A 19,069-nucleotide genomic window follows, 5' to 3' on the forward strand; every position below is an offset into this window, starting at 1 on the left:
TCTTGGCAATCCGACTTCTAGTTTATTGGTTCTGTTTTAAATGAGAACTATGTCAGACTTTACAAGAGCCTAGCACGTGGACGAGTTCTCCGATTTTAACCTTCGTATCTTAATCTTGATGGAAACCATTTCCACCTTCGGAATTCTTTACCAAACAGGCACTCGGACTTAGAGGCTGGTAGCTCTTCAGCAGTCCATTTCTCAATCGGAGCCATCTTAGAGTTCACGACATTCTTGATTGGATCAACCCCAGTGGACTAGTTCGTCCTTGTCACTCGATCCTAAACGAATCCGAAGTGCTGACAACCGGCTAAGTTCCTCGAATTTAGAAGGCTAAATCGACAGACAAGGAATCTGGACGTAGAGCGAGGAGAGCGAACTTGCTTTGGGATTCCTCGGAGGGAAAATATTTTCCGGTCGTAAGGCTCCGTTTCTTGAGCTAACTCCAGTACAATACGCTGACAGGTCGCGCAAACCTGGCAGGCTGGTCCAACTTTGATTTATTTTGAAAGCGCTTCGTTGTTCTAGGAGTGATGTGCTGCGCCGCATAATAATGCAACGGGAATATGAGGACAGAAAAGAGCAATAAGAAGGCGGGGTAAAGTCCGTCTACAGCGGCTGTTCCTGAAGACACCCAACGTGGATACTTAATGTCGGCTATGCCCACCGATTTTCTCCGTCGACGTCTCATATCCACTACGCAGTTCGATATATGATTGTTGGACTTGGTGCCGGCCGAAAGGCCTGCCCTACTGACACGTGTACCAGCGGTACCCAGAATAAGCTCCTGCTTCAGTATTTGTGAATGGATAGCCATTTGACACTCAACATCAGGAACTGGGGACCCTTCCCAGATCGTCGCTTGAAGCCTTCAAAGCGAGTGCCTTGCGGTGGATATGTCACTGAACGATGGACGCGGACATGGCTACGATAATCTCAAAGCTATTAAAGGATCAACTAAATGGTACCAGTCTAGATGAATGTCGAGGAGCGACGACCAAATGTTTCCAAATTGTCGACTATGATGGCAGTCAATCGCCGGCGGCAAGTTACCATACAAACACCCATAACCGGTCTCTTCAAGTAAAAGAACAGTAGTGAAATCAGATATTAACTATCTCCATCGTGACTTGACAGAGAAGACAAGTCCATAGCCTCAGAGTAGGCGGAACCGAGAATACTCCCAATCCAGGTCCCTTCCGCCACGGTTACCCGGTCTGGCTTTCATTGGCTTATTGTTAAAGTAATTCATGTCGACCCAAGCTCATTGCTCAGGATGCCGAACAATGAAGAGAATCCCAAACACGTCATTGTCCCGGGCGTCCCAGATGACCATTACCCCCTCTCGGTGTCATCGATATCCAGCTACGGCTTCGTCTTCAAATCCTGCAGGCCCTACTATGCCGAAGGTTTTGGGCAATCCGCGGATGTTCACAAGAATGACCACTCCTAAGAAATGCCTCCAATGCCTCCAACTCAAACATCAGCCTCGCACCTTGCTGGCCCCCATGGCTTGATTATGGGAAAATTCTGCTGCAAAGATCCCCGCACTTTTACCCTCCTATTTTTACATTGAACGATATGCCAATCCTTCCTTCATCTACGATTATCCATCATGTCAACTCCACGAACGCACTCAACCAAGCCCATCATTGGGCAGACAGTGGCCTCCAAACCCTCAATCGAAGATCCGTCCAACACCTCCACTCGACGCACCGAGACTGAAGAAATACCCATAGCCACCGATGGCCTCCACCGCCGCCTCAGCAACCGCCAGGTCCAGCTCGTCGCCATCGGGGGGTCCATAGGCACGGCCGTCTTCGTCAGCATGGGCGGCGCCCTCCAGCGTTCCGGGCCGGGCAGCCTTCTTCTGGCGTTTGTCATCTACACGATCATTCTCTCGCTTTGCAATAACTGCATGGCTGAGATGTCCGTCTACATGCCCATCAGCGGCGGGTTTGTCAGACTTGCGGGGAAATGGGTCGATGACGCGTTTGGCTTCATGGCTGGCTGGAACTTCTTCTTCTACCAAGCTTTCCTCATTCCTTTTGAGATCGTCGCTTTGACGCTGGTGGTTTCGTACTGGAATGACAGGATTCCAGTCTATGCAGTTTGTATCGGATGCATCATACTCTATGGGTATGTTTCCCCGGTGCTCGCTGTGGTCCTTGTTGGCATCAGGAAGAGTCCAAGGGTGTAGAGCAAAGTTAACTTCATTGCTTAGCCTTATTAACGTTTTCGCCGTCGGCGTTTACGGAGAAGCCGAATTCTACCTCTCCGGCGGTAAAGTCATTCTGCTCGCAATGCTTCTTGCTTTTACTTTAATCACTATGGCGGGAGGTAACCCGCAGCACGACGCCTACGGCTTCCGAGCCTGGTCCGCTGGTTACTTTGCCGAATACGTCAGCACCGGGCCCCTCGGGAAATTGGAAGGCTTCCTGTCCGCACTTTGGACCGCATCCTTCACCTGCGTGGGACCCGAATACGTCTCAATGATGGCCGCCGAAGCCAAACATCCCCGTATCTACGTCAAGACGGCCTTCAAAGCAGTCTACTGGCGTATCTGGATCTTCTTTGTCGGGAGTGCCCTGGCCGCTGGCATCGTCGTCAGCCCTAAGGATCCGACTCTCGTTGCGATATATACCGGCAAAGGAGGCTCCACGGGTAGCGCGGCTGCATCGCCTTATATCATCGCGATGGGCAACCTCGGCATCGGTATCCTGCCTCACGTTGTGACTTTCTTCTTGGCTACCACCATTTTCTCGGCCGGCAGCGCCTATACCTATTGTTCTACAAGAACGCTCTATGGTCTGGCACTCGAAGGGAGGGCCCCGCGCTTCCTGACCAAGACGACGAAGAAGGGGGCCCCGATTTACTGCCTTGCCGTGGTCATGGTATTCCCTCTCTTCTCGTTGTTGCAGCTCTCGAGCTCGTCGGCAAAGGTACTCGACTGGCTGATTTCGCTGACAACTGCGGCAACTGTCATTGACTACATCGTCATTTGCGTCACATACATCTGCTTTCACAGGGCCTGCAAGACGCAAAACTTTGACCGCTCTCGTCTCCCCTACATCGGTCGGTTTCAGCCGTATAGCGCATACATTGGCCTGGTCTGGATGATATGTGTCGTCATTTGCTACGGCTACCGGTCACTCAGTCCGTTTGACTCAGCGTCGTTTTTCATACATTACACAATGGTTCTTCTAGCGCCTCTTCTGTTCTGTCTCTGGAAGTACTTCAAGGGTACGAGAACTCTGCGGCCGGACGAGGCCGACCTCGTGTGGGATGCTCCTCGGATAACCGCGTACGAGGAGCTGCTAAGCGAGGTTGATCCTCCCATCGGATTCCTACAAGATATAGCCAACCACTTCTCGGTCAAGAGGCTTGTCAAGAGACGTGATGCCACCGTCGGAGTGTGAAGCAAACCAGCTCTCGGCAATCAAGCCCACCGCCTCACTCAGCCCAACTACGTTGACAGGGTATACCAAAGCCCTCCCGCAACAGCACCAGCGCCGACAAGCCACGGCGCAAATCGAGCCCCGGCTTCTAGAATCACTCGCTTCTGCTTGTCAAAGATCTTGCTTCTGAGAGCCGCAGCTTCGTTCCCATGTGGGAACGGTATGTCCGGCACAGGCAAGTCGAGGAACTCGCACAAGGGACCCCAGCCCTCGCCGAGCTTGTACACAAGCAACCTCTCTTTGGGGACCGTCGACAGGATGTACTTGTGGTGGCGCTCATAGACCTCGCCGAGCATCGACTCCAAGTCAGTAACGTCGCTAGCTCCCACCCAGCCCAGCATCATCTTTTGAATATTCCCCGCGCTGTCTGCACCCATCATGGGCTCGACGTAGTCCCGGATGAAACACGTCAGGGGCCCAAAGATGCCAGAGATCACCTCCTTCATCGATACACGCCACTTTTCATAGTCCCGGATGACGAGAACGACCTTCGCTTCAGGGTAGGCATCGATGAGCGATGGTGTGAAGGGGGCCGCGATATCGGTGATGCCCTCGCATGGTCCGAAGATTTCGTCCCAGTCGGCGGTGGTCATGCCCTTGCCGGTGTATGAGGGCAATGTCGGGAATAGGGCGTCGGAGGCACGGCCGAAAAAGCGCCAGTCATCGGGGCTGTCAATGGCATTGAGGCCGTGGTAGACGTCCTTGTAACCCAGCTCGGTGAGGGCGAGCATCATGGAGTAGGACCCCGTGCGAGGGAGCCCGACGCTGAGGACTTTGGTGGGGCGAGAGGGAGCCATCGTGATGGGTTGATTTAGCGTCGATGCCTTGAAGCTGGTTCACGATATGTCTACACGTAGTACTGGTTTCTCCTCACACAGAAGTGTGTTGGTTCTGGTGAACATTAGTGACAATCGGAGGTCAGTCGATTATCTTAGTGAAGTTCGACCAAATAAACATGTCAGCATGAGCGACATTCAAAAGCTGCCTAGCCCATATCATCACCCTTGTCGATCTAACTGCTTTGCGAATTAGATGACTCCACCGCTAGCTCAATCAACCGATTCTGCCGTATACATCCCTGACTCGGACATGGAAAGCCCGACAGGCAACCGTTCTAGGGTACCTGGACCGCTGTCATTGTTGAATCGACAATTCAATCTCGAAGATGAGGATGTGATCACCAAGGTCGAGTAACATTTCCTGAGATTCAAGTCAAGACACTGGCATCTGAAGCATCAACACACTTTCAGTATTTTCCGTTGGAAATCGCTCATTGGCATTCGGATCCACTGTTTGGCTGCTCGAACCCTCGACAGAAGTATTCCTCTCAAGGTCCAGCTTTCCGTACACGCCAATCCTAGCATCTCATCACTCCTTTTTCGCATCCTCTTCCTCGCCAGCCAACGCCTGCAAAACAGCCTGCAACGCAGCCCGATCCGCGCCCCGAATCTTGTCGACGCGGCCATCCTCAGTGAACACAACCGACTGACGGGGCGTCACCCCCTTGGCAGCCACACCCGTAGGCTTCCCCTTCTGGAAGAACATGAATGTCGGCATGGCAGTGACGCCGTAGCGGCCAGCGACGTTGTTGACGTGATCGACATTGACCTTGGCGAAAGCAAGCTTCCCCTCCGCGGCGTGCTTGTCGGCCAGACCGGAGAAGATGGGCGCAATAACGCGGCAGGGCGGGCACCAGTCGGCGTAGAAGTCGACGACGACGTTGGTGGTGGAGGCGAGGAGGGCGTCTAGCTCGCCGGCGCTGGCGACTTTGTAGACTTTGCCTGATGTCTCGGGGATGGGCGAGCGGTCTGCGAATAGTGTCTTTGGAGAGTTTATTAGTTAGCAGCGTGGGACTCACATTTGAGGTGTCGTTTCGGGAGAACAGCCGTGGACATGTCATGAAGAGGGGTGAGGCAGCGGCGCCGTCGTGAGACCAGATGTGGGGTACGTACTTTTGCGAGCATGTAAATGGCAAAAGCCAGGAACATCCATGAGAGCGTGTCCATCTTGTAGCTCGATACAATGGACTTTTATGATGAGAGCAACCGTTGCGTGGACTCTCGCGCGGATAGCGAATGATGGAGAGCACGAGGAGAAGGCTCAGTTGAACCGACCTTGAGCTGTGGGAGTGATCCGGGCTTTACCCGGCGGGGCTTTGTCAGCAGCGACCCATGGGTGGCGCCCAACGTCAGTGCCAGGTACCAATATCCAGGCGTGCCATGTACCCTAGAGCAGAAGATCCAGTCTGGTACGCCCTGTTGAGGCAACGCCAAAATCTAGATAGACCCGACAGCAACTCCGAAACCTGGTAAATGTTTCGTCTAGGTATAGATACCTTGAGATGTATTCTTCTTCCGGAAACTTCATATTTTATTCTATTTGGCAAGTTCATAATTGGAGAAAACTGGCGCACATTCTGGTCCGAGGCAAACGTCGCCAGTGACGCATGAAATCATCACATCCCAGTGCGCGTCTTCCAAAATACCAATGCTTCCAAACAGCGCTTTACTTGCAGCGCATCAAGCATGGTATGGCATATATACATAAATGGAACATAGTTGCGCCACCTCCATAATATGTACGGGTATCATCTCCCCGAGCAAAAGCTCAACCTAGTCGTGCCATCTAGCATCCTCCGCAAAAGCAGCGGTCGTCACTAGATCACCCAATATTAGCATCCACTGTCCTCTCATCTCCAAAACAAAATTCCAAGAGAATATTTATCCATTCTCTCTTTCATCTTGACGTACCCGAAAGCAGAGAGTCCGCAGAACGGCTTCGTGCAAGGTCCTCCGCTGCAGAAGCTAGTGCAGTCGCTATCCCTGCCACAGGTAGGCGCAACGTTGGCCTGAGGCGCTGCGAGAGCGAGGGCGGAGAGAGAGAGTAAGGCGATGATGGAGAACTGCATTTTGGCGTGTGACTACGAGTTGAGTGGAAGAGAAGGGCTTCGGAAACGGGAGGCGTCTGCGGATGGCTGTAAGTGGGCGGAGTGAGTGGAGAGCTTGAGTTGATAGACTGACAGAGACTCAGGCCTGGGAGGTAGACTTGCTCTTTTATATCTTCTTTACAGACCCGTATGGGTTTATACACGCTGATGTATGCGCCGATACTCTGCGTACATCGCGGACTTTACACAACCTACCCGGGTAGGAATTCGTCCCCGCGAGTAAGTCTAATTTCTTAAAGACAGTGTTCGTTTGATGGTCACAATCAATGTGGTTCGTCTCTAGGCTTGGCAGTCCTATGCTGGAGAGAACTCAGCCTCAGAACTACTCTATCTGTAGAAGCATGGTCTTGACTCGCCATGGGGAGAGAAGGTATACCCCTGCTGGTTATGCCAATACGCGCCTGTAATTCGGTGCACGGGATGTCTGTACATGTCCGGCGGCCATTTTTAAGCTTTGTGAGACTAGAAATCAATGGTGAACAAAATATGATTATGTGGGAGGCCCGCGGGATTCTTCACCTGGCTGAGCCAATTTGGACAAATGACACTGCAGATCGATTCGGTACCATAGTCCTTAATATCGTTGGTCCCTCTGTATCTTGTAATTTCTGTTGACGATTCGAAGTCCCCGACGAGGATTGACACCCAGGAATGGCCGTCAAGTCATGCGATACTATGGGTTTACCATTTTACGAAGAGAATACGAAGACTGAGGAAACATATCACCCATGATCACCCTGTCTCGAGGTTGAAATGACAGCAGTATAAGGCGGAATCAAGGTAAGTGGAATGTCTACATCTGCTGCTGGCTCCACAAGACTATGTCGCCAGTTGGAAGCAAGAAAGTGGAAAGGGATGACCTCTGACGGAGGTTTCAGGGGCCGGAGATTCGTCTAGGCTCCGGCCCTCCGATCCCGGGAAGCTGACCGCCCGGACACAGACGGCCGGCAGCTTAAAGCGGTGCCTGGGGAAAGACTGGAGGCCAGGTGAATCGTAGCAAATATAGACTTTGCAAGTTTCCTGCATCAGAATGAAGTATCCATCTGATGATGCACTTGCTCGTCCCCGCAGGGCAAAGACTTCATCTTTCCAAGAACTTGCTGCTTTCCGGGCCCGCGACTCTCCCTTTTCTACCGTTTAAAGAGGACGTGGAATACAAGGCTGCGTGAAGAAAACCATTGGACTGACGTTAGCCTTGTTTGGTAGCGACCATGATCTCTTAGGAACGTGCGGCAAGGCAAATATCGACGACCATCTACTGAAGCACCAAATTGACATATGTTTGGACGGATATGGAAGCCGGGCTCCAACGGGACAAAGAAAAGATGCTAGGCGTGAAGAAACCAAAGCAACCAGTATGGAGGCGTGAGGTGTCAGTCAACCATTGCGTCGATGATCTGCCCATCCGGAGTCTGGGAGCCGAACCCCACTGTCCCGGCCGGAAAGTTCAAGGACATCTAAGCTCGGCGGAGGGATTGACATTCGGGAGCGGAGTGCCGGATGAGACTCCACATCATCGATGCCGTGATGTGCCCTTGACGAATCGTCAACGAGTTTCAAGTAACATGGGGTGGCATGGTAAAGTTGGGTCAACATATAGTCGCCTGTCACGCAATACCCAGCTCCATGGAGCGGGAACCACCTGCTCCAGGAGCTTGAAGGGTTGGGCAAGCCGGTTCGGACTTTTGGATGGCTCATTCTCTTCAGCGGGTTGGATACAGCGGATTCGGATACCGGATGGACCCTTGAGAAGTCTACTGTAAATGCCACATCGCTGGGCGAGAAATCGCCGGTAGCCGTTGTAACTTGTGCCATGGTTCCCACTGGCGTTGACCTGGGGATCGAATGGACCGTGGAGTCGTGCACTACCAGACGATGGGATGGGTGGGGATGTAACCTTTGGGTTGTGTGGGGTAAAGGAAAGTAACGGTCAGATACGTCTGGGGAGAGATATGGATAGATATCTATGGTTACGTCCAGATATCAGATACAGGTCTCGTGGGATGGAAGACTGGCAAGTCGCCCCAGGCGTGGACCAAAATTCTAGCTTGAGATGCTGCAACCGAGCAGCAACGGATGACCTGGTTGATATTAGCCACAGCTAGAGTCACTGGCTCGGGGAATTCAGATCGAGTCGATTGCTGACACGCCTGCCGACCCGGACGTCTATACAGAGATGAGCCTTAATTGCCATTCTAACGTACGGAAGACGGAAAGCTGACACTCTACTCGAATACTGCTGTGCGACCCCGAAAAACGGCCTGAAGTAGAATCAAAGCTGCAAGTAAGGTAGGGCGGGAAACATGTGCGATGCAAGCATCCTTATCTGTGTAACGAACCCACGAGGAGGAAGACTGGAGCAAGAGTCTATCAGTCCCGTCGTGTCGCCGATGCAACTGGCCGGTTCCCAGGCCGTGGGCACGGTCAAGTCAGCTCCTGCTCCGTAACACGTCGTAGACGTGGGAAGCACGGGTTATCCTGACAGCTTAAGGGACGGGAGTCTGAGGAATAGCGTTGATTTAGGTGTCGGTTAGGCATCTGTAGGCATCTGTATCGAATCTTCAATCTGCAGATGCCCATTGTGGCCAAAGCCACAAGCTTAATCACCTCTCGTCTGGCAGCTGCATGCTGGCACGCAGTGTGGTCCCCTCTTTTTTCTCACTTCTTTCCATTCTTTTTTTTGAGTTTCAATCTCAGGGAAACGTTACATGCACCTCTCCATCCTGCACGGACTACAGCTGGCAGGGGGCAGGGACGATGCCTAGCGCGCTGGTTGGTCGACGCTTGTCTATCTTGGCTCTGGGCGCCACTTTAAAAATCTCTCCGCACGGGGGAAGGTGTGGTGGTGTGGTGGCTGCTGTTGCCTTTTTTACCACTGTGTTTGTTGCGTGGAGGGAAGGCACGAGATCAAAAGTTGTAGCGTTCAGATACCTACTGGTATTCGATGTTTTACAGATATCTATGGCAGACGAGAGTAATTAGAGAACTTGGGAATATCAACCTCGTATCCCGACTTATCACTACCCTGAGAAAATCAACATCGGCCGCATGCTGTGGACCGCAGGATGAATCCATGTGCATTCGCAGCAAGGGCCTGTGATGCTGTCAGCACTTGATCGTCTTCGGCACTGAAAAGGCACAGTGCGGGCGGCCGGCAGGCGATGGATGCATGTCATCTCTCCTTCTCCTTCCCCAAACGGCCGAGGCACAGGTGTCCATAAGCCAATTACGATCACAGTCTCCGAGATGGAAGGAAGCGCCACCTCGTGACCTCCCGGACTGTTGACCAATCAGATATCCCAAGGCATCGGCCCTTTGTCGTGGGGCTTATCGATTGGGGTAGAGTGGGGACGCAACGAACCATGAATTTGGTTGATGAATTTCGCTTCTTTCTCCCGGCGCGGCACACATGTCAAAACCATTAAGCACCTCAGATTGCTTCCTGCAAGTGACGGTAGGCGACTTGGGATGAAACCTGACGCGAGTTGGGGCAAACAGAAAGTTGAAATCACTAGCACCAAAGACTCATTCAAGCAAGAAAGAATGGCTTCTTTGGTGTTACCTGCCCATGAATACCAGCTAGGGGCCTCTGCAGATGTGGTGTGATGCGAGAGGGAGGTTGGCCCAGCCAGTCAGCAGCAATGGGACTTTGACAACGTGATGTCTCGATTCCAACTTCCAGCCACCGTCAATCACCCATTCTCCCTACTACCTTATTCGCAGGTTGGAACGAATAGGTACCGTCGTTGGAGCCTACACCTCGTGATACCTCGCGTTGCCGTGAACAGCCGCTCTTCGCCCTGGCTTAGGCCGCCACCGCGTGCCGTCCGGCGCCGTTGAAGTTTGTCTAAATTTGGACTGCGTCTTTCTTTGATTGATTGTTGGTTGACTCGACAATGCCATACGGGTACCCGTCTCCCAGACCAGACCCAACTTCCAAGATTCCGCAACTATCAACGTCAAGACGGTATCAAGCCTGACCGACTGATTGCTCACGCATCCATCATTCGGCACTGACCGGGCCGGAGTCTCTCTTATCAAGACTGGACCTTCAAGCTTCAGGTCCACGGCCAGGTCTCCGAACCGAAATCTCCCCATCCGTATCTGTGGATTACCCGGTTCAGTCAATCGCATCCCTGCGCAGTGGCTCCTCTCAACCCATCGGCTGTTTCCCCCGTTGCCCAGCGGCGCCGCCAGATCCTGGTTTGGTTTCCCCATGCTCCACACCATCAGTCAATTCTGCTGTCACCTTTGAATTGGCATTATCACCTCTGACGAGCAACTTTGGCGCACTTCTACCAGTGCCTGGTGGCTGTTGAGTGTTGCTTGTTGACGAGCCGTATCTAAGCCTCCAAGGTAGGCCACTGCCTCTGACTGTCACGTAACTTGCCACTCCATCCTACCACCTTTCTTTGACACCACCACAATGACACATTGGAGACGCCTTACCTTACTCTCAGCCCATCTATCAAACCTGGTCCAAGGTCTCTCGTTCATATGGCGCTGATAGGCACCTCGGCCACACGTCAGATGGAACGCACACGAGAAAGACGACTCCTTCCTGAGTTTCCATTGCTACCTTACCCGCTCTGACCGTGCCTTCCCCTCCACTGCTAGAGCGGTCAACTGGGGCAGCTCCTTCCTGCCTGTGCCTTTTTGCCAGTAATCTCCTGCCTCCTGACATCAAAGGTGCCGTGGCGCGTGTGAGGTGCCTTCCCCCAAATTCTCACCTGCTGCGTACCCCGTACCCGTCCCGTCCCATTCGGGCGTTGGCGCCACCTTCCTTAGCTCTGCACATCTTCTCCCTGAGTCCCTCCTTCCATCGTCTCACACCTCACACACCCATCATCCGTGGACGCGCTTTCCCGTTTGCCATCCACGCCCCCGGCTGCCGGCTTCTTTCCTTCGCACCTAAGGTATCCGTCCATCTGCACCTGCCCTGCGTCTGAACATTGAGCCTTCAAAGGTACTCGATTATTAAGGTATTTTTATATGCAAAAAGAAACACTCGACACTGTTTGCTCTTGCCATCTTCCAATCTTGTCCTGTCTTCCCGTATCACGGTTTCGTCAGCGGCGATAAACAAATTGGCGTATCCGGTACTTTACCTTACTTCGCTACTATCTTTCTTCTCTTTCCCCTCCATCAACACCCTTCCTCCATCTTCATCATCTCCAAGTCAACAAATCAACCCTGGCTACCCTAGCACGCCTAGCTACGGATACCACCTCCATCATCCTCACACCCTCCACCCGACTTCCTCCCAGTCTCCGCTCCCCCTTGTCATCTTTTTCGCACCCGCCACGCCTCACCCTGGCACGTCGGGACCGCGACCTTGACCAAAGCTCCACCCACGATCATCGCCCAGTGCAACTGCAACCTGCAGCCCGATAAACCGTCCCATAAAGAAGCTGCACACCTCCCCCGGGACCCTTCTTCTAGCCTTTGCTCGCCCGTCTCATTCTTTCAGTCCAGTCTTTCCAGACCACAACTCATCGAACCGAGCCTTGCGCCTGCGCTACTTTGGGCCACCATCACCCATCGTCTGGCACGATTGAGTTTCCAGTCTGCGACACTTTGAGAGAGAGAGAAGCACCAAGCGGCAGCCACACACCACCGGCCCCAATCCCTCCCGTCCCGCCAAGGCGCAACGCCGCTCCGTCAACCTCAACGTCTATCCTCTGAACCTCTCCACCTCGTCAACTCCACACCACCGCCAAGATGTCTTCTGTCGACGAGAAACACGCTCCCGAGCCCGCGGCTGCGGCCGATGTCGAGCCCGTCACCGCCGCCCCGACAACAACCGCTATTGACGGCCCCGTTCCCCGCCCTGCCGGCTTCATGTACCGTGGCTTCCGGATTGGTGGCAAGGAGCTCTGGTACGCTTCACCCCGCATCCAGCTCTTCATGGTCTCCTTCGTCTGCTTCCTCTGCCCCGGAATGTTCAATGCTCTCGGTGGTCTCGGTGGCGGCGGTCAGGTTTCCACAAAGGCCTCCAACGATGCCAACACGGCCTTGTACTCTACCTTTGCCGTCGCCGCCTTCTTCGCCGGTACCTTTGCCAACCGTCTCGGTCTCCGTCTGACTCTCAGCTTGGGCGGCTTGGGCTACTGCATCTACGCCGCCTCGTTCCTGTCCTACTCTCACAACCAGAACGAAGGCTTCGTCATTTTCGCCGGTGCCTTCCTCGGCGTGTGCGCTGGTCTCTTGTGGACTGGCCAGGGTGCCATCATGATGTCTTACCCCTCTGAGAAGGAAAAGGGACGCTACATCTCTTGGTTCTGGATGATCTTCAACCTCGGCGCTGTCATCGGTGCTCTTATCCCCCTTGGTCAGAACATCAACACCACCTCGCGAAGCACTGTTACTGACGGCACCTACGCCGCCTTCATTGTTCTCATGCTGCTCGGTGCCATTCTTGCTCTCTTCATGTGCGATGTGCCCAAGATCATTCGTGAGGACGGCTCCAAGGTTATCGTCATGAAGAACCCTTCTTGGCAGTCTGAGTTCAAGGGCTTGTGGGAGACCCTGGCTCAAGACCCGTGGATCATCCTTCTGTTCCCCATGTTCTTCACCTCCAACGTCTTCTACACCTACCAGACCAACGACATGAACGCCCCTCACTTCAACACCCGCACTCGCTCGCTCAACAACCTGTTGTACTGGTCCTCCCAGATTATCGGTGCTCTCATCTTTGGCTATGCCCTTGACTTCCCCAAGGTCCGCCGTAGCGTGCGCGCAAAAGCTTCCTACATTACGCTTTTCGTCTTGACCATGGCCATCTGGGGCGGTGGATACGCATGGCAGAAGAAGCAGGCTCCTCGCGGCGAGATTGAGGGCAACTTGGACTACCCCACCATTGACTGGACCGACGGCGGTGAGGCCTACATTGGCCCCATGTTCTTGTACATGTTTTACGGATTCTTCGATGCCTGCTGGCAGACGAGCATCTACTGGTACATGGGTGCCCTTTCCAACTCTTCCCGCAAGGCTGCCAACCTGGCTGGTTTCTACAAGGGTAAGCCAAGCGTTCCTCCACTGTTTTGAAGCATTGATACTGACTTGGTACAGGTATTCAATCCGCCGGCGCTGCCGTCTTCTGGCGTCTCGATGGTGTCCAAACCGAGTACAACACCATTTTCGGCGCTACCTGGGGTTGCCTTGCTGGTGCCCTCGTTATCGGTGCGCCCATCATCTTCTTGAAGATCAAGGACACTGTCACCGTCGAGGAGGATCTCAAGTTCTCTGACGAGACCATTGCGGACGTTGCTGCTCCGGGAACGGTTGACACTAAGTTGGAGAAGGAGGTCGCGTAAGCTGTTTTGCTGAAGCGAAACTGGGGCCGATGCCTGCATGATATCCACGGGAGTTGCGGGGGATTTTACGCTGACGAGGGATGAAGATACCATGATGTGCTATGCGCATTGGATGTTGTAATGTTGGATTAGGTCCGTTTATATGTAATGACAAGGCTTTATCAAGTCACACCATCTTTCAATAGCAAGCCGATGATCATCTGCTGCAAGCTTTATTGATCTATTTGTTTGGTCTATCATGATGCAGCGTTCGCCTCATACATACCCCCGATGTCTATCCTCCACCTCCTCGCCGCCATACCCCCCACCACCCGGCGTATTGACCTGGATATACTCGCCTTCCTTCAGGTTGATAATCGCCTTCCCGCCAAGATTAATCTTCTCCATTCCTCCCTCGTCATTCAACAAGAAAGCATAATTCTCACCCTTTTGCCCCGGCCCGCCGCCAGCCATACCCCAGGGTCTATACACCCTCCGATCCGAAAGAATACTAAATTTGAGCGGGATACGCGCCTGGATCTCACGGGTGATTCCATCACCTCCACAATACTGCCCAACACCGCCGCTGCCTCTGCGGATACCGTAGGACTTTACCAGCACAGCCGTCCGCTTCTCAATGACCTCCGCGTCCGTCTGCCGCGTATTCGTGGAATGCACGTGCGTCGAGTGCTCACCGTCGTACCCGGCTCCCGCACCCACCCCGCCGCCGATGCTCTCCCCGTAATTCCACCCCTTGACGACTATTCCGGTCTCCGGGTCCCGTCCGCCCATGCCCCAGCCGAAACTATTCGCGCACCCCTGGCTTGCGCCGTGTGTCCCGAACGCGCGGAGGATGACGTCGATGACGCGCTGCGAGGCGAGTGTGCTGCCGCAGATGGCGACGCCGGGGCCGGGGTTCAGGACGGAGCCTTGCGGTGGGAGGATGATGTCTACCGGGTTCAGGCAGCCTTGATTTAGGGGTATGTCGAGGCCGACTAGGCTTCGGATGGTGTAGATTATGGCGGAGTGGGTGATGGAGACGGGACAGTTGTAGTTCCCCCAGATTTGGGGGCCCGAGAGGGAGAAGTCGTAGGTCGCGGTGCCGGTTTCGGGGGCGATTGTGATGTTGACGTGGAGGGGCGTGCCGTCGTCTAGGTGGTCTGTCGCGGAGAGGCCGGACGGGTGGGAGGCGGCGAGGGATCTGAAGTAGGTTCTGACGGCGGCCTCCGCGTTGGCTTGGATGGCGGACATGTACTTGTGCACCACGACGACGCCGCGCCTCCCCTCGCCTTGCTCGGCGCAGAGTTTCCGGAGGAGGAGGATGCCGCGCTGGTTTGCGGATGTCTGGGCTTTCAGGTCCGAGATGTTGTCGGCGAGGCGGCGGGAGGTGGAGCAGCCTGGGAGGGAGCCCGCTTTCTCGAAGGCGGCGAGGACGTCGGATTCGAGGAAGTGGCCGCGGGAGACGATTTTGAGGGTGGGTACGTTGAGGCCTTCTTCCCAGAGTTGGCGGGACTCAGGCATCATTGAGGTGATGCCTTTGCCGCCTATGTCTGTGTGGTGGCCGCGGGAGGCGACGTAAAAGGCGATTTCTTGGGTGGATGTTTCGTCGCTGTCTGGTTTGTCGGCGGAGGGTGATCCGGTATCGACAAAGACGGGCGTGACGACGGTCAGATCTGGTAGATGCGTGCCGCCCCATTGCGGGTGGTTTGTGAGGAGCACGTCGCCGGGTTGGAGGCGGCCTTTCCAGTGGCGGTGTTGCTCTTGGATGGCGAACTGCATGGAGCCGAGGTGGATGGGGATATGGGGCGCGTTGGCGACGAGTTTGCCTTCGGGGGAGAAGATGGCGCAGGAGAAGTCGAGGCGTTCTTTGATCGAGGTGGAGATTGCGGTGCGTTGGAGGGTGGTGCCCATTTGTTCTGCTATGGCCATGAAGCGGTGGGCGAAGACGGAGAGGAGGATTGGGTCTGTGGTTTCTGGTGCCGGGGTCTGGGGCGCCGGTGTTGGTGTTGTGGAAGCGGAGAGGGGCGATGTTAATGAAGTTGTCGTGGAAGTGTGCTTCTCGAGGAGTACGTGGGAGGAGAGGATGTACGCGCTGAACGTTGGCGATACAAAGATTGTCTGCGTCTGGTCGATGAGCAGAGCTGGTCCCTCGATCACGACGCCCTTGGGAACTTCATCCAGACGATACACGCCCGTCTCGCGCCATCCGGCGTCGATATAGACTCTCTGCTTCACGCGCGGCTCCGGGGCGGCAGCTACACCATCGCTAGCACCGCTCTTCCTATCCGCTAGCTCCTGAGTCGCAGACGCCTCTCGCATCCCGAACGCGCTCCCTGCCGCGCTGCCTGTCCCGCGGACCTTGATCGACTCAATGACAATGTCCCGATCCATCGAGAAGGCAAACTCGCGGAGGTGCGTGGCCTTGAAGCTCGCGGCATAATCGCCATCCTCGGGGCGGGAAATTGTGAGGTTGGTATCGGTGCCAAAGTACCGCAGCACAAGACTCTCGTCAAAGACCAGAGAAGTCTCATCCGCATCCTGGGATACTAACTCTTGCGTCACCTTTTCCTTAAGCGCAGCTAGACGGTCAGCGACGTGAGATGCCACTGCGGCTTGCACGGCGCTATCGCTGTGTTTGAATTTTGCGCCGTACGGCTCCAGGGTCTCGCTTTGCAGCTCTGCCTGCGCGATGCCGTACGCCGAAAGTAGGGAAGAGAATTTGTGGATCAGGATGCGGCGGATGCCGAGTTTATCGGCAATCTCGCAAGCGTGCTGCCCGCCTGCGCCGCCAAAGGAGACGAGGTTGTGATTTTCGGGAGCGAAGCCGCGGGCTTCCGTTGCGTTGCGGATAGGGCGGGCCATTGTTTCGTTTGCGACGTCTAGGCAGCCTAGGGCTACGTCGTGTGGTTGGAGAGTCTGGTTCGTCTGCTCGTTGAATTCCTCCGTAATTTGTTTGAACTTCTCTTCGACCACGGCGGTATCGAGCGGTTCAGAGGCGGACGGTCCAAATATGGAAGGGAAAGAAGATGGAACGAGACGTCCAAGGAAGAGGTTCGCGTCCGTGACGGTCAGGGGCCCGTTCTTGCGGTAACATGCCGGTCCCGGGTGCGCGCCGGCGCTCTCAGGTCCTACAGCCAAGAGACCATTGCGCGCAAAGAGGATCGAGCCGCCGCCAGCTGCTACGGTCGCGATGTTAAGCATGGGCGTGGTGATTGTGCGGCCCGCGATGGAGGTTTCTGTGAGGTAGTCATACTTCCCATCGTACCGCGAGACGTCGGTGCTGGTCCCGCCCATATCGAGGCCGATGACGGGCGTGCCGTCCCGAGGGTCATGGCAGGACCTCGCGATGCCGACGACGCCGCCTGCGGGACCGCTCAGAAGCGCCTCGTTGCCGCGGAAGCGGGAGGCTGCTTTGAGGCCGCCGTCGGAGCACATAAAGTCTACGCGGCGTGGCGGGGCGTCGGGGAGGAAGCCTGCGTGGAAGGAGGCGACATAGCGCTGTATGACGGGGTAGAGGTAGGCTTCTGAGCATGTTGAGGTGCTGCGGTTGAGGAATTTGATGGTAGGAGAGGTGGATGACGAGGTTGTCACGTAAGAGAAGGCGAACTCGGGAGAGCGGGCGAGGGAGGCGACGAGGTCTTCGTGGGCGGGATAGAGGTAGGCGTGCATGAAGGAGATTGCGAGGGAGGTGTAGCCTGCATCCTTGAGAGCGCGGAGTTGGGATCGGATAAGGTCTGGGTTTGGGCGGCGGAGGATGCGGATCAGATCGCCATTTGGTGTGCTGACGAGGTCTCCTTCCTGGGGATTAGATGATGAGGATGAGGTTGGTGATGTTGTTGAAGCGGCCTTGAGAGCGGCTTCCTTGTCCAGTGGCGTTGGGTTGAGATCGTAGTCTGCCGGCACGATGCGCTCATCGATCTCAACGACGGTCGAGTGTAAAGCCGTGGGCTTGCGAATGTTGAGATCGAAAAGTTTTGGACGGGACTGGTCGCCGATGACGCAGACATCTTTGAAGCCTTTGGTGGTGAGGAAGGCGAAGCGCTCGCCCTTGTGTTCTAAGAGGGCGTTCGTCGCGACTGTGGTGCCGATGCGGCATGATACTATGAAAGTGTTAGAAACAAGATTGAAGAGAATTCATGATATGAAAATGCACCGATGCGCGAGCCATCGAGCTTTTGGCCGATGGGGATGGGCTTCCCCTCCACGGATTCAAGGACGCGCCGGATGGCTTCTGTTGGGGCGTCAGGGTAGTTTGCCGGATCTTCGGAGAGGAGCTTGAAGATGAGGGGTTCACAGCCGTCAATTTCGGCGATGACGTCGCAGAATGTGCCACCGCGGTCGATTGAGACTCTGATGTCGGCGGCCATGATGCTTAGGAGAGATTGGCAGTTCCTCGTGGTGTTGATTCTCAGAGGAATCTTGGCCGTGAGTCAGGACTTGGGGATTCAAGAGAATGTTTTCAGTGAGTGCTCATAATTGAGCGTGAGTTGAAGCGCACAAGATTTCGCTGGCTTCCGGCCTTCAAGAACGTGGTTTATGAGCGGACATGAGTAGAACTCATCAGCGTATATAAGAGACTCTCATGAGAAGTCTCATTAGTCCTGCCGTTCCTTGTGGCAATTGATGCCGAGTGCCTGGTGAGAGGGTCCGCCGATTCCGCCCCTCCTCAGGCAGATCGCAAAACAAACAAGCGTCTGCTGGTCGGGCGTGTCGGGCGGCATGATTACGTGCGACCGGACGCCATCCGCCTTCTGCAGACCCAGCGTCGGGTCGTCTCCGACAAAGACTCTACTTCGCCGGCTCATGCTTATCGCCTGTCAAGTGAGATCGGCTTTATGGCTTCGGTATCGCGTCTACCTTTCGCGAGGCTCATGTGGCGGGAACGAGTTTACCTATGATTGCGCCATTGATCCCATAGAATACGCGCCCCGAGTCGTCCCCGGATGTTTTCCCCGGGGGACAGGTCGATCATGACCCCTCTCACAAGTTACGTGAGCACCGCTGTGGCCGGCTTCCGAGGCCGGAACCAGGGTGCGCTGCCGCCTGTCAACCGGAGCTTGGCTGTTATGTTTGCGACTAGCAGGATGCTTGAGCTAAGTTTTGGAGATCGCGTGGCAAGTGTTCAGTTCGGACGGAAGAACGTGGGAGACTGAGTCGAAGGCCAAAAGACACGCTGATCGATCACTCAACAAACTTGGCTGTCCTGGGCAGACAACCTTGTTTGGCACTCCCGTGGCACACAATTCTGCGCCAACCTTTATTACTGTTTGGCTCTCCCTTCGATAAGTTTGTCAATTGAGAGCAGCTCGGACGCACTTGTGTCCATGCGACCAATATATGTGGCAGAAATACTGTGCCTTGAGATGGCA

At 54.8% G+C, this 19,069-nt stretch overlaps 5 protein-coding genes across 5 annotated transcripts; 2 read left to right on the top strand and 3 right to left on the bottom strand.

The window, feature by feature from the left end:
• Nucleotides 1-1,615: 1,615 nt before the first annotated feature.
• Nucleotides 1,616-3,419, top strand: HER10_EVM0001835 (uncharacterized protein; the record flags this gene model as incomplete). The annotated part of the gene is made up of 2 exons (XM_035471570.1): nucleotides 1,616-2,139; nucleotides 2,225-3,419. The coding sequence occupies 2 exons, from the start codon at nucleotides 1,616-1,618 to the stop codon at nucleotides 3,417-3,419; spliced, it is 1,719 nt and encodes a 572-aa protein (XP_035333753.1).
• Nucleotides 3,420-3,466: 47 nt separating this feature from the next.
• Nucleotides 3,467-4,255, bottom strand: HER10_EVM0011378 (uncharacterized protein; the record flags this gene model as incomplete). The annotated part of the gene is made up of 1 exon (XM_035480811.1): nucleotides 3,467-4,255. One exon carries the CDS (start codon nucleotides 4,253-4,255, stop codon nucleotides 3,467-3,469), a length of 789 nt encoding a protein of 262 aa, XP_035334409.1.
• A 302-nt stretch (nucleotides 4,256-4,557) lies between these two features.
• Nucleotides 4,558-5,539, bottom strand: HER10_EVM0001801 (thioredoxin). The gene is made up of 2 exons (XM_035471536.1): nucleotides 5,411-5,539; nucleotides 4,558-5,279 (listed from the first exon to the last, which is right to left on the bottom strand). The coding sequence occupies exons 1-2, from the start codon at nucleotides 5,462-5,464 to the stop codon at nucleotides 4,827-4,829; spliced, it is 507 nt and encodes a 168-aa protein (XP_035333751.1). The 5' UTR covers nucleotides 5,465-5,539; the 3' UTR covers nucleotides 4,558-4,826.
• A 5,272-nt stretch (nucleotides 5,540-10,811) lies between these two features.
• Nucleotides 10,812-13,982, top strand: HER10_EVM0001359 (major facilitator superfamily transporter). Its single transcript, XM_035471109.1, has 2 exons — nucleotides 10,812-13,423; nucleotides 13,477-13,982. The coding sequence occupies exons 1-2, from the start codon at nucleotides 12,127-12,129 to the stop codon at nucleotides 13,719-13,721; spliced, it is 1,542 nt and encodes a 513-aa protein (XP_035333717.1). The 5' UTR covers nucleotides 10,812-12,126; the 3' UTR covers nucleotides 13,722-13,982.
• Nucleotides 13,977-18,067, bottom strand: HER10_EVM0008251 (uncharacterized protein; the record flags this gene model as incomplete). The annotated part of the gene is made up of 2 exons (XM_035477780.1): nucleotides 13,977-17,800; nucleotides 17,854-18,067. 2 exons carry the CDS (start codon nucleotides 18,065-18,067, stop codon nucleotides 13,977-13,979), a joined length of 4,038 nt encoding a protein of 1,345 aa, XP_035334177.1.
• Nucleotides 18,068-19,069: the final 1,002 nt, after the last annotated feature.

Source organism: Colletotrichum scovillei (genome assembly GCF_011075155.1).
Source record: "Colletotrichum scovillei strain TJNH1 chromosome Unknown Contig00005, whole genome shotgun sequence".
Classification (NCBI taxonomy): domain Eukaryota; kingdom Fungi; phylum Ascomycota; class Sordariomycetes; order Glomerellales; family Glomerellaceae; genus Colletotrichum; species Colletotrichum scovillei.